This window comes from Lepidochelys kempii, chromosome 5 (genome assembly GCF_965140285.1).
Source record: "Lepidochelys kempii isolate rLepKem1 chromosome 5, rLepKem1.hap1, whole genome shotgun sequence".
Taxonomy (NCBI): Eukaryota; Metazoa; Chordata; order Testudines; family Cheloniidae; genus Lepidochelys; species Lepidochelys kempii.
Genome location: NC_136384.1, coordinates 109,965,892 through 109,980,329, shown reverse-complemented (window position 1 = coordinate 109,980,329; position 14,438 = coordinate 109,965,892). Strand labels below are relative to the sequence as shown.

Below are 14,438 nucleotides of genomic sequence, written 5' to 3'. Positions count from 1 at the left end.
CAGTGCATGGGGATCATAGAATATCAGGGTTGGAAGGGACCCCTGAAGGTCATCTAGTCCAACCCCCTGCTCAAAGCAGGACCAATTCCCAGTTAAATCATCCCAGCCAGGGCTTTGTCAAGCCTGACCTTAAAAACTTCTAAGGAAGGAGATTCTACCACCTCCCTAGGTAACATATTCCAGTGTTTCACCACCCTCTTAGTGAAAAAGTTTTTCCTAATATCCAATCTAAACCTCCCCCACTGCAACTTGAGACCATTACTCCTCGTTCTGTCATCTGCTACCATTGAGAATAGTCTAGAGCCATCCTCTTTGGAACCCCCTTTCAGGTAGTTGAAAGCAGCTATCAAATCCCCCCTCATTCTTCTCTTCTGCAGGCTAAACAATCCCAGCTCCCTCAGCCTCTCCTCATAAGTCATGTGTTCTAGACCCCTAATCATTTTTGTTGCCCTTCGCTGGACTCTCTCCAATTTATCCACATCCTTCTTGTAGTGTGGGGCCCAAAACTGGACACAGTACTCCAGATGAGGCCTCACCAATGTCAAATAGAGGGGAACGATCACGTCCCTCGATCTGATCGCTATGCCCCTACTTATACATCCCAAAATGCCATTGGCCTGGGAAAGTTAGTATCCTAAGAATGGGATTCACAGAAGCCAGCAAGGCGAACTGGGGAGATGCCTAAATTAACAGGCAATATAGACAGACTAACACCTAGTTTTAGGATCCCTCTAGGGCTTAGGTGAGAGCTGGGCTTCTAGACATCAGAACTTACATAATAATGTACAAACCGAGAGGCGGGAATTTAGGTGTCTACAGGGTTAGGCATGGGTTTTGATGCAGGAGCGGTGGAAGCTTCCTACAAGTGGGGTGGTGGAGGGGGCACTGGCACCAGAACCATGGTCCCAGCCACCTGCGTCATCCCTTTCCTGATGCTTCACCCTCGCACTGTCTCTTCCCCTGAACCCCTGCCCCCGCACTTGCTCTTCTCCACCCACTCTCCCCCACCCCCTCATTTGCCCTGATGGCTGGCAAAAAGTGGGAGGACATTCTCACTGCAGTGAGGGATGCTGATGCTGCTCTGACAGTGGCCTTGGCCCAGCCTTAGATTAGAATTAGGATTTCAATTAAATCAGTTAATTTTCTGTTTTTAATTGCTTGAGTTAACTTGATTAAAAAATTGTAATTTTAATCCCACTGTTAAACAATAATAAAATACTAATTTAAATTTATTATAAATATTTTTGGATGTTTTTCCTACATTTTCAATTATATTGATTACAATTATAACACAGAATACAACATGTACAATGCTCCTTTATATTATTTTCTATTACAAATATTTGCACTGTAAAAAGGAAATAGAATTTTTCAATTCACCTCATACAAATACGGTAGTGCAATCTCTATCGTGAAAATGCAATTTACAAATGTAGATATTTTGTGTTACATAAATGCACTCAAAAAACAAACAAACAACATAAAACTTTAGAGCCTACAAGTCCACTCAGTCCTACTTCTTGTTCAACCAATTCCTAAGAGACACAAATCTGTTTACAGTTACAGGAGATAATGCTGCCCGCTTCTTATATACAGTGTCACTGGAAAGTGAGAACACCTTCCATGCTGATGACATGTTCTGCTCAATAACAATCCAAAACAGTGTGGATTCACACACGTTTATTTTCATCATATCATTCAGATGCCACCAACAGAAGGCTGATTTTTTTTTTGGTGGTTCGGGTCCTTTACTTTCCGAATTGGAGTGTTGCTCTTAAGACCTCTGACAGCATGTTCCACACCACGTCCATCTCAGATTTTAGAAGGCACTTCAGATTCTTAAACCTTGGATTGAGTGCTGTTGCTATCTTTAGAAATCTCATACTGGTACTTCCTTTGCATTTTGTCAGCTCTGCAATGAAAGTGTTCTTAAATCAAAGAACATATACTGGGTAATCATCCAAGATTGCCATAGCACACAATATATGGCAGAATGCAAATAAAACCACGGAGCAGGAGATATACAATTCTCCTCCAAGGAGTTCAGTTACAAATTTAATTAATGCATTATTTTAACAAGCATCATCAGCATGAAAGCATGTCCTCTGGAATAGTGGCCGAAGCATGAAAGGACGTACGAATGTTTAGCATATCTGGCACGTAAATACCTTGCAATGCTGGCGACAAAAGTGCCATGTGAACTCCTGTTTTCACTTTCAGGTGACATTGTAAATAAGCAGGCAGCAGTATCTCCCAAAAAAGTAAACAATCGTGTTCATCTTAGCGATTGGCTGAACAAGAAGTAGGACTGAGTAGACTGGTAGGCGCTAAAGTTTTACATTGTTTTGTTTTTGAGTGCAGTTATGTAACAAAAAAATTTTACAGTTGTAAGATGCACTTTCACGATAAAGAGATTGCACTACAGTACTTGTATGAGGTGAATTGAAAAATAGTATTTCTTTTGTTTACTTTTTTTTTTTTTTACACAGTGCAGCTATTTGTAATACAAAATAATATAAAGGAGCACTGTACTCTTTGTATTCTGTGTTTAATTGAAATCAATTTGAAAATGTAGAAAACACCCAAATATATTTAAATAAATGGCATTATATTATTGTTTAACAGTGCAATTAATAACTTTATCTCATTATTAATTGCTATTAATTTTTTAATTGTTTGACAGCCCTAATTAGAATAGCAACAGAATATGAACATTTTTGGTATGCTGCCAAAATTTTGCTAACACTGGTGACAGAAGGGAGGTAGCAATTTGCAAAAGCTTTTATCTCATCTGAACTGAAATGGAATTTCATGGGACAAAGAAAGGCACTTCTTTATGAATTTCAAATGCTTGCTGCAAACAATGACGGCATTACAGTGTCTCTAGAAAAGGTCACAAGAAACTTTTATAATGGAAAAAACCAAAATATCAGTATCACTACCCAGCTCCTCCTATACTTTTATTGTATTACATATAATAGCCTACGTTGATCTTCCAAGTTCTAATCTAAATTTCTCTCTGATTTCTTTCTTCACAGGTCCCTGCTTCACTTCTGGCTACAAAGCAGGATCCCTTTCTTTTTGCTAATGGTGGATAAGACGACTCCACTCCATATAAGAGGGCAAGAATTTGGGCAGGCATAATAAAGCAAGTGTTTTAGCCTGATGCTGGAACACTAATATCGGATAAAGCTGGAGGAGGGGTGCTATTTTTATTAGTTTGTACATAGGAAGAGGCGGATGGGCTTGTAGACCCTTTAGTTAATTGCTTGGAGAAGAAGAAACAGGATTGGGGCACTTGTTAGCTTGAAGGGGAAAGAGGAAGTGGAAGAAATACACTATTGCCTCTCATTATAGTGTATATGGCAACACTCATTTTTTCATGTTCTCTGTGTGTATATATATCTTCCTACTGTATTTTCCACTGCATGCATCCGATGAAGTGGGTTTTAGCCCATGAAAGCTTATGCTCAAATAAATTTGTTAGTCTCTAAGGTGCCACAAGTACTCCTCATTACCATTGCCTTTGTCCAAGTCAGAGTCCTACAGAACCACTGATGCTGCTCCTCTACCATCCAAGCCAGCAAAAGGCTCCAAGCCTGAAGCCTTCACCTCCATGGAGCCATCTGGCACAGTTGGCACTTTGCTTCCCCTTACTGAGTTCCTTAACCAGTGGTCTGTCACAGCCCCTGGAAACTCTTACCACCTCTCCCTCAATACGTTATAGAAATAGTTCAACAGCCCACTATTTCTGTAATTATAATGGCGATAAGGGTCAGCAAGATATTGTGCGAGTTAGAGCCATCAGTGGGTGAACAACATTTGCACGCTTTTCTTAAAATAACTAAATACCACCAAAAATTATTTTTTATTATTTGGTGCACCAAGCTCATTCCTTACACCTCTTTGAGCCCTTTTCCATCCAGGGTTCCAGCTCCACAGCAGATAAGACTCTGACTATGCAACAAGTTAGTTGCGTTGGTTTACTCAGCTTTTCAATAAGTTACAAAACAGGTAGGTCATGTTCCATCTTAAATGAAAGTCAAGCATGAACAATTCACAAATTATTCAAAATGACATAACATTAACTCGAGAAATTGCCCCTGTATAGAATTCCAGGATTACTGTAATCTCATGAAATGAAGAACACACACACAAAACACCACTGAATCTGAACAGATAAAAAGTACTTACCTCAAGATCTTTTTTAAGTCTCTCCTCTCGTTCAGTACTGTATTCAAGTTCACTGGCCTGTCGCCGGAGAATGTCAGTGCAGTTATTATGTTCCAGTTCCAGATCTTGTATTTTCTTATGCATATTCTGCAGTGCATTGTTTCGCTCCTGAAAACAATGTGCATTTTACTACCCTACTTTATTTCAGTAAGCACAGTTAACAAAGAGAAGTACCATAGGAGGTAGAGACTGATGGATACATTTGCTTCCAGGTTCTGCCAGCGGGAGTCTCTGTATAGGCCCCCAATGGCAAGAAGTCCACCTGAAGCAGAGGAGAAGGATACCAGTGATGCAAGCTGCCACAACACCGTGATCAACCAGAGGATCTGGAAATGATCACCACTGTCCAAAAAGTGGTGCTAGTTAGAGAAAGTCATGGACAGGGCACCTGGAATATGGGCTAATTCAGCACATCACCAAGGTAGACTCCAATGGTGGAGCTCCTATAGAATCCCAGTTGTAAGTTAAAGTGTGGTTCTATTCTGAAAAGTTACTGCAAAAGGTTCCAGGTTTGTCTTTCACCGGCAGAAGCTCAAATTTGCTCAGTTTACAAGTAAAGGGCGGGACTGATAGTATCCTGGACAAACCTTATGGAAGTAACATCAGCCTAATTCAGTCAAGTTTAATACCTTTGGTTTGCATGTATTTAAAAAAAAAAAAAAAGCAATGTATTATTGTAGATTGTTTGTAATTTTTCTAGGGATGTGACTAATGTTAGGAATTTCAAATAACTGTTTCACAATATATGTGAAACGGGTTTCCTAGGAGATAGTCGGAAGAAGGTAAACCCTGGGGAGAGGCCCATTGCTTACTGGAATTTCCAGTAGTAGGTAATTAGATCCAAGATCCCTAGACGGTATAAAGGATGGATTAAACTTTGTGCTTGTTCTGAGCTGAAGCTCTGATGAACTTAGAACCACAAAAAAACCCTTTGGGATGGGGGTTCTGAAGGATTGCTCCTGCCAGAGCCCATGTTAGGGTTGGGATGATCTCTGGTATGCTTATTAGCATGCACATAGAGTCTCTTACCGTTTTTTAATATATTTTCTCTGTAGTGCTTCTTACCTTCTGAATAAAGCAGGCTTGCACAGGAGGTGCTGTGTGGTACCTTACTCAGTTATTAGTCTCTGAAGAGAAAGCAAGCAGGCCTGCTTAGGGAAAATCTCTTGAGACCCAGAAGCCTAGTGTGGGTGCCCTTGCTGGACCATAGAGGGAGAATATAAATGCAGTTGCCCTGAACTGTGACAAAAGGTATTTTTTTCTAACTTCCAGCCCTGAAAACTCACTCTAAGATCTGAAAGTCAGACTGGACTTTTCACATACCACCAATGACAAAAGGTTCTGATGGCAAAATTATTTCCTCATTGATTCCTGTGCACCTCTTCACTGGTTAGTGGAAGTAGAACTGATTGAAATCTAGTAAACAATTTGGTTTATGATAAATAAAAAGGAACAGACTCCACCTTAGTCTCCTGTAGTTGTCTTGCCTCTGTAGGGCTAACAGAGTGAAGAGCAGCAAAAGTTTATTTTGTCACTGAAGTCAAGCAATACAGATGTGTGGGGTAAAAAGGCACCCTTTTTTACAAAGTGACTCTTCAAAGTAGACTCGCACTTTAAACCCTGCCTCTGTCAGGGAGCGCGCAGTGTAAATACTACTTTGCCTTCTACCATTTTCTCCTCCCCCACAACGTGGGTGGAGAGTGCAATTCGAGACCCAAGTTTGTACTAAAAAAACCTAAAACCCTTGTGTGATTTTAGATTTTCTGGAGAACAGTTTCAGATCGGCAAGTTATTATAAAGGTAAATGACTATTGCATATTACAATCAATTTAGAAAACTGATTATTGCACATTAGATTTGAAAGTGTGCACAGCACGCTGCTTTGTTATTTCAGCTAACGTGACCTCTGTGTGTGATTATTGCTGTAATTCAACTGTCCTATATAAGGCTTTTTCCTTCATTCATTTCTAAAGGTGTTTTGTAACAAACGCATACAGCTCCTCTGTGAGAAGAGGACTGATTAGCTAGTTTGCTTGACAACATTCAGCTGCAAGTTCAGGATATTTAAAACTGTGCTTAGTATCTGCTAATTGGTGTCATTTTTGCTACATCCCTGTTTCTCAACGGATATGTCATAAGCTCAAGATGGGTCAAGAAGGAGTTGTTGTGGGGTCATGACCAGAATGAATCTTTAAAAAGAAGATAAAATTGGCTCTCTTCCTGTCAGTGCTGAGCTGCTACACTAACTCCCCAAGCCTTTACTCTCCCACCAGCTTCTCCATTGATGCAGGGAATTTGACCTCCACTTCATCACACAGAACTTCTCTTCAGCCAACAGGGCTCACTCAGCACCTAGAGAGGTACCTCCTTTCAGCTCCTCCCCCTGCCCAGTACCCAGTGTTGTAGCTCCTTTTTAGGCCACCTTTTCCTTATGCTCAGGTAGCTCCCTAGATAGGAGTGTGAGAAACTTGGCTGGCTGGATGGAAAGAGATGCTGTAAAGTGAGAGGAGGGGAAAAACGGAGCCAGAAAAGTTGAAGTGAGCATGTTTTATGAAAAAAATAATAATAATAAAAAAAAATCACAATATATGTATCACAATACAGCACAAGACAAACGTACAAAATAATACTATGTTGAATACTTGTGATACTGTAACACAAAAACCAAGACAAACCAATATGAGTAGGGAAGTAGTATTTGTCTTTTCTGCTACTCCCGTCTCCTGCGCCCCTCCGCAAGCAAAATTTAAGATGGATACTGGGGATATGGGGTCATGAGCTAGTAAATGGTGAGAATAATTGTGCTAAAATAGCTGCCTAATTTGCCATATTCATTCTCTATACCTATCCTTCTGCCTCAAAACAGACTTCAAAGTATTGCAAGAAGTAAATGCACAAATCAAATTTACTTCATCAAGGTTTAACAAACAGTTTATCCTTTTACAGAAGAGTCTAAATTGCAGAATTTATTCTTCTGTTCAATTTCCTTACTTCCACCTGTTTCCAAATTGGTCAAGAAACAAGATGACTCTTCCTAAGTATTGTTTCCATGTCCCCAAAATCTGTTACACATTTGTTGTTCTGATAACCACTTTATCTAGACAGAGACTGAACAAACGTTATACAAAACTAGGTAAGATTAGTAAGTAAGTTTAAATCAAATGAAGACATACACACATTTCTAACACAGTATCATGCAAAACAATAATCTTTTACACACATTCCAAGACAAATCCAGTCTCCCAGTTAGAGGGGAATTCTCAAAATGTGTAAAGCTTGCAGAGCTGCTCCTAAGCCAGCCTCCTCTCCCCACCAGCTTAAGGAAGTATAGTTAGGGGAAGTGAGAAGGGGGTAATGACACAGGTGGAGAACTCTTCCCTCTTTAGGGCCCCTAGCTAGCTGTTCTATGCTTTTGTACATCTGAGTTGGGGCAACCTGAGACTCAGGGAGCTATAACCAGCTTCCTGATGGTACCTCTTCATTTCCTTTCCTCCTGTGTCAAGATAAGCTTGGAGCAAGAGGCAGAATTTCACCTATAGTCTGGAGGCAGACTTTTTTTTTCCCTAAACGGCCTTTTAAGGCAGCAACAAGTGGATCATACTGAGCAAATATTCTGCTGGGGTACAGCTAGAAAAATTGTAAAAGGTCGGTCTACTCTGGGATATTCATTTATATATTTAATAAAGAATAAGATAAGAGTTTATCTGAAATTTGAAATAATTTCCTATGTGAACAGCATGTGGTGTTTCTCTAAATCCCAACTGGTGAGACTGGAAAGGAAAAAAATATTTCTACTGGAAACTGCTTCAACTGTTTTTATAAACATTGTCTCCACAGGCTGTAAATAATTCAGGTTTCTGGAGATTTTGAGTAGGAATAGTTTTCTGTTTAGAAACTGATTGAACTATTTTACAAAACAGTCTAGATGAACTATAAATAATTAAAGTTTATAGTGCTATACATTGTTTATGGTACTATAAGCTGTCCTTGTGTAAATGTCCATGTATGGTGGATGCACTATCAAGCTAAACCACCACTGGGATCATTATTAATCTATCTGCAGACACCCAGCAGTTCCGTGTAATTACATCTATAGAACCCACAAAAACCATAGATGATAAAAAAGACCATACAAGTATTGAGCCCCCAATATCCCGAGCACATAGTTAAGCAGGAGCTCCCAAATGTTCCAGAAAGAATAGCTGTGGTTTGGTGGACAGCTCTAAGCTTTTCCATAACTAGTATCAGAAGCAAGACATAAATCCAGTGATTTAGACAGAGGATCTTTAAAGACACAATTTTTCAAAACGGTTTTCTGTGCAGAAAATAGCATGACTGCAATAAACCCTCCTTCTGGTAATAAAAAAGTATTACCAGAGAGATATGCATTTGGTCTTCAAATTCTGCTACTACTGCTATGTCATGTACACTTATTCCTAGAAATTACTAATCATTGGGCATCTCCAAAGTGGGGAGGGGGAGAGAGAGAGAGAGAGAACTATTCACACAAGCATTTAGCAGAAAGTGAAGTCTGACAAGACCTTACCCATGTGCAACGGTTGAGGAAACACAAGCCCTTGCTAAAGCTTAAAATGGATTTCCTGAAACCAGCTCCAACTGAGTGTTTTAGAAACCTCAGTAAAAAAAGTAAAAAAGTTGAGCCACGAGAACGTAACAGAAATACAATGATTTTATCATGACCTATCAGATGCTATATAAAAGATCGAGATCCACCAAATATAGTGAGCTACTAACAACCAAAAATAGGTTTAGAGTCTCTTTCAGTTAGGTTATTCATAGGCAGCACGCCATGGTTTCATTGGTGTCTCCTGGAAAGATGACCACTAGTGTAAAATGTATGTGAAAAAATATGGGCAATTGGAAAAGGTATTATGGCACTGCTAAAAATAATCCAAACACTACACTAGAGAAAGTCTGAGCTAAAATCCTATTTTCTACTCTTGTGACACTGAAGTTAGCAACTGTGTGTTTATCAGTATGTTAGCAGATGCTTTTTGGAGCAGGTAATAATGAGAAATGGAGGAAAGCTGATATCTGAACTTGTGCTGGGTCTACATTAGCTGTGCATAAACTAATAGATAGTATTATCTCCACTATGGGGAAGATATTATATTGTTCCCTTTGAACAAACATCCCTTATATTCACAATATAGTACAGAGAACACTAAGGAGGAGGGAAGTGGGATGGAAAGTTCAATTACAATGTTATTTTAAGAATATTCTAGCGCAAGAGCCATAAGTATAGTGATTTTTTTATTCACACATTATGGACTTGGTCCTGAAGGGTACTGAGCTCTCCTGCCGGTTCCCATTGAAGTTAGTGGGAGTTCAGGGCTCTCAGTAGCTCACAGGAGGGCTCCACACCTAATCAACTCCTAAATGAGCAATGGTATCATGTATACTCAAAAGGTACAAGGATAATTGCCTTTCACTGTGTAAGAGGTGCAGGCATGCTTACACACAAAAAAACCCATAGTACTCACCAGGAAAGTATTTTCTAGGTTAACCACAAGGTGATGCTATTGCATTTATTACTGAATTTATGCCTCTTAGTTGTAAACCAGCTAGCATTCCAAGCACACTAGGGAGAGCCACACTGCAGTGTGTTAGAAAGCAGATTATTTTCCCTCTGTCTCCTAAAGACACACTTCAATAGTTTAAGCTGGATTCAATTCTGTATCCTGTTATGAACATTAACTCCAAGCCTGTCTTCAAGAGTTTATGCACTACACTGTTCCTCTAGCTTTCAAAATACAGATTAAGGCCCACATTTTTAAAAGAAACCTCAACTTGTCCTTCAATTTCACACCCAAATATAACTGAGTACACAACTAGAGGTCAGTATTTTAAATGTAGCTGTAAGTGCTCAATGTCAGAGAGACTGGCACACTTTTGCATTCAACTTCCATGATTGTGGCTGCTTGCTGATTTTTTACTCACACGTCAAATCTGGCTATCAAACAAAACAGAATTTAAAACTAAACCACAGATAATTACTATCAACTAGTGATTGAGACAGTCAGTATATATTTAATAAAAATCCATATTTACATGGTATCTTAGGAAGAATAGAAAGCCCATGAGGGAAAATGCAGATTCAAATCAAAGCAGAGGAGTAATAAGGGCAGAGTGCAGCCACCCTGTGAGGAAAGGAGGCTGCTGCTGCTACTGGGTAAAGACACTGAAGCTCAGAGCAGTGATCCCATCTCACGGCTATTCTAGGAATAAGGAGCTATCAGCAACCCTACTTCCTTGACCTCTGTAAATTTAATATGGGGGACCCCCCCCAAACAGCCCCATATCTTTATTCCACCAAATCCCTTTCAACTTTAAACTAATTGGACAGCAATTATAGATGGCATGTTCAGAGTTCCTCTCCTCCAATTCCATCTTAGACCTTCTCCAATCAGATTTCTACCCCTTGCACTTGACTGTAACTGCTCTTACTATAGTCTCCGATGACCACTTTTCCTATACAAAGCTCAGAACCAGTACTCCATCCTCATCCTTCTTGACCCGTCAGCCCCTCTGGCACAGTCAACCATGCTCCTCTTGAAATCTCATCCTGCCTTCACTTCCATAACTCTGACCTGTCCTGGTTCTCTTTCACCTCTCTAATTATTTCTTCTGCATATCCTGTGGAGGCTCCTCCTCATCTGCCTCAATCTTTCTGTGGAAGGCGGAGGGGAGTCCACAGGGCTCTATCCTTGGTCTCTTTATCTTCTCCCTCTGCAATTTAAGGTAATCTCAATCTCAAATTCAACCACCATCTCCATGCCAATGACTTACAAATCTACCTCTCTACTCCAGACCTGTTTCTTTCTGTCCCCACCTGTCTCTCTCTCTCTGTGACATCAAGTCATGGATATCTAGCCATGAGCGCAAGCTCAATATCACTAAAACAAAGCTCCTAATCTCCTTCCTCCTTATTACTTCCTTTCTCAATCACTGTGGACAACACCACAATCCTGCCAGTCATTCAGGCCATAACCCGGGCATCATCTTTTTTAAAACTCTTCCTTAAAACTCTCCTTTGCCAAGATGCCTACAAAAAAAACAAACAAAAAAACAAAATACATAACAGTTGGGTCACTGATGCACCAATACCACTGCCTCTACGCTGACAAATATCATTTCATTGTCTGCTTGTACTCACCCATCTGTCTGACTTCAAATGCTGTCTCTTATCTTATATTTAGCTGGTAAGCTCTTTGGGGTATGGACCGTTTTGTTCTGTGTTCGTACAGCACTTAGCCCAATCGGGTCCTACCACAGGGTCTGATCATCATGGTGGCACTTCCTGGTGGCTGTCACAGGGATTAGCTCTGCCAGTGCGCCCCCTCCTGGTACTGCCTCTCCCATCATCATCTACACCTGCAGACCAGCCTCAATCCAAGTACTTCAGCATCCTCTTCATGACTCAGCCCTCAGGCCAATCATCATCATCTGTATTTTCCCCTTCCAGGGTTCAGCCAATTATTCCAGCCACTTCCCCCATAGCTAATGGGAGACCCAGGCCCACCCACTACTCCAGGTCCCAGCGCAGGGACCCTGTAGATAGTAGCCTCCTGCTGAGTCTCCTTAACTTCCTTCAATGCTGCTTCAATTCCCTAGGCCACTTTCCCATAGCAGTAGCACCTCCTTCACCCCTCAGGGCTTTCAGCTAGCAAGTCCCAGCAGTCAGCCAGCAACTGCTCTGTCCAAGGTGCTATCCTTGCTGCAGCTTGCCAAGAACACAGTCCTCACTCCTTGGGCTCCCAGCTGCAACTGACTCTTGCTCCACCCTGTAGCTCCTTTTGTACTAGCCCGCTGGGCCCTGATTATCTGCTCCATACAGCCTCTCTTCTATTGGCTGCTTCCAGCACAGCCTCTCTAGGCTGCTTGGAGGACTCACTTCCACTGCTCTTTCATAGAATATCAGGGTTGGAAGGGACCTCAGGAGCCCATCTAGTCCAACCCCCTGCTCAAAGCAGGACCAATCCCCAACTAAAGCATCCCAGCCAGGGCTTTGTCAAGCCTGACCTTAAACACTTCTAAGGAAGGAGATTCCACCACCTCCCTAGGTAACGCATTCCAGTGTTTCACCACCCTCCTAGTGAAAATGTTTTTCCTATTATCCAACCTAAACCTCCCCCACTGCAACTTCAGACCATTACTCCTTGTTCTGTCATCAGCTACCACTGAGAACAGTCTAAATCCATCCTCTTTGGAACCACCTTTCAGGTAGTTGAAAGCAGCTATCAAATCCCCCCTCATTCTTCACTTCCGCAGACTAAACAATCCCAGTTCCCTCAGCCTCTCCTCATAAGTCATGTGTTCCAGACCCCTAATCATTTTTGTTGCCCTCCGCTGGACTTTCCAATTTTTCCACATCCTTCTTGTAGGTGAGGCCCAAAACTGGACACAGTACTCCAGATGAGGCCTCACAATGTCGAATAGAGGGGAACATGTCCCTCGATCTGCTGGCCATGCCCCTACATATACATCCCAAAATGCCATTGGCCTTCTTGGCAACAAGGGCACGCTGTTGACTCATATCCAGCTTCTCGTCCACTGTAACCCCTAGGTCCTTTTCTGCAGAACTGCTGCCTAGCCATTTGGTCCCTAGTCTGTAGCGGTGTATGGGATTCTTCCGTCCTAAGTGCAGGACTCTGCATTTGTCCTTGTTGAACCTCATCAGATTTCTTTTGGCCCAATCCTCTAATTTGTCTAGGCCCTCTGTATCCTATCCCTGCCCTCCAGCGTATCTACCTCTCCTCCCAGTTTAGTGTCATCTGCAAACTTGCTGAGGGTGCAATCCACGCCATCCTCCAGATCATTTATGAAGATATTGAACAAAACCAGCCCGAGGACCGACCCTTGGGGCACTCCGCTTGATACCGGCTGCCAACTAGACATGGAGCCATTGATCACTACCCGTTGAACCCGACAGTCTAGCCAACTTTCTATCCACCTTATAGTGCATTCATCCAGCTTTTATGGGACAGAGTGCGGAAGGCCCATGAGGCCTCCATTAACCCCTTCCACTCTTGTATGGGGTAAACGAACACCCCATCACAGGTCCTGGTCCATCACCAGTGTCCACGCTCCTACTGCTATTACTACTACTACTACTATTACTAAGGGGCTATCCATAAATTATATAACACATTAAGGGGTAGGTGGGTCCTTAATTGTGTGTGTTTGTTCAGTATTAGAAAGTTTTACAAGGGACAGAAAATCCACAAAAATGTGTTATGTAACTTATGGACAGCCTCTAATAATACAGGACCTTCAGCAGTTTTAAAAAAAAAAAGGGGGAAAAAGAAAAAAGGAAAGACACACATACACTGCACACAGCACCAGCCTACTACTTGATTTCTGCTCATCATTTCACCAGCACAGCATCATTACTAGGTCCTACCTTCAAACAGAACGTAAAGATTGCTCTTGGAATCAAAATACAGGGAGTGATTCTCCCTGCTCCGTTCTCTATACATTGCTCCTAAAGTCACAGCAAAAATCTGACCCAGGATCTAAATTTAAACCATTTAGTTAAAAGAGTATGGGGGGGTTGAGGTAAATTAAAAACAAAAAACAAAAATAGCACCTGACATATACTTGTGGACTTATTTACAAAGAGTGGAATGGATCAATAACATGTTCTAAAGTTACACAGGAGAAGATTCAGCATTTTTAATAAATGTAGAGATAGAGAAAATAAAGTTTCATTATGGGGTGTTTCATCAAGCATTTGTCTAATGTAACTACTCAGACTGGCTTTTGTAGTCCTCCTACTTGTTGAACCAGAACAATTCTTAATACATCTTCTGATACAAATAGAGACACAGTAATTGTTCCATCAGGACACTGCAGACATTTGTTAAATGTATAATATAATGTGTAACTATCTGTTATCATAACTAAAGCCTCAAAAATAGGGGTCTGAATGTTTGGGGGACCAGTGATTTAGTGACATGACTGAACTTTTCACCATTAGCTTAACTGATTTATATTCAGCTCAGGTCAGTAGTGACCAAGATTTATCTTCAGTGACCTGTGCAAAATAATTTTAGTGGTTAGAGACAATGTCCACTTCAAAGTCAATTACACAACTGGCATGCTTGCTGACAGTCTTAGAAGAATGGCCTGGGTTCAAATGGAGATGAAAAATTAATTGCCTTCTCTTTAAAGGGGAAGACCAA

At 41.1% G+C, this 14,438-nt stretch overlaps 1 protein-coding gene across 2 annotated transcripts in view; it reads right to left on the bottom strand.

Moving 5' to 3' along the window:
- CCDC171 (coiled-coil domain containing 171) overlaps positions 1-14,438 on the bottom strand; it is a 235,024-nt gene that overhangs the window by 190,060 nt on the left and 30,526 nt on the right. For both annotated transcript variants that reach the window (XM_073345441.1, XM_073345440.1), the window contains exon 7: positions 4,195-4,341. In XM_073345441.1, coding sequence (XP_073201542.1) covers positions 4,195-4,341 — 147 coding nt within the window. The remainder of the gene's footprint in view (positions 1-4,194; positions 4,342-14,438) is intronic.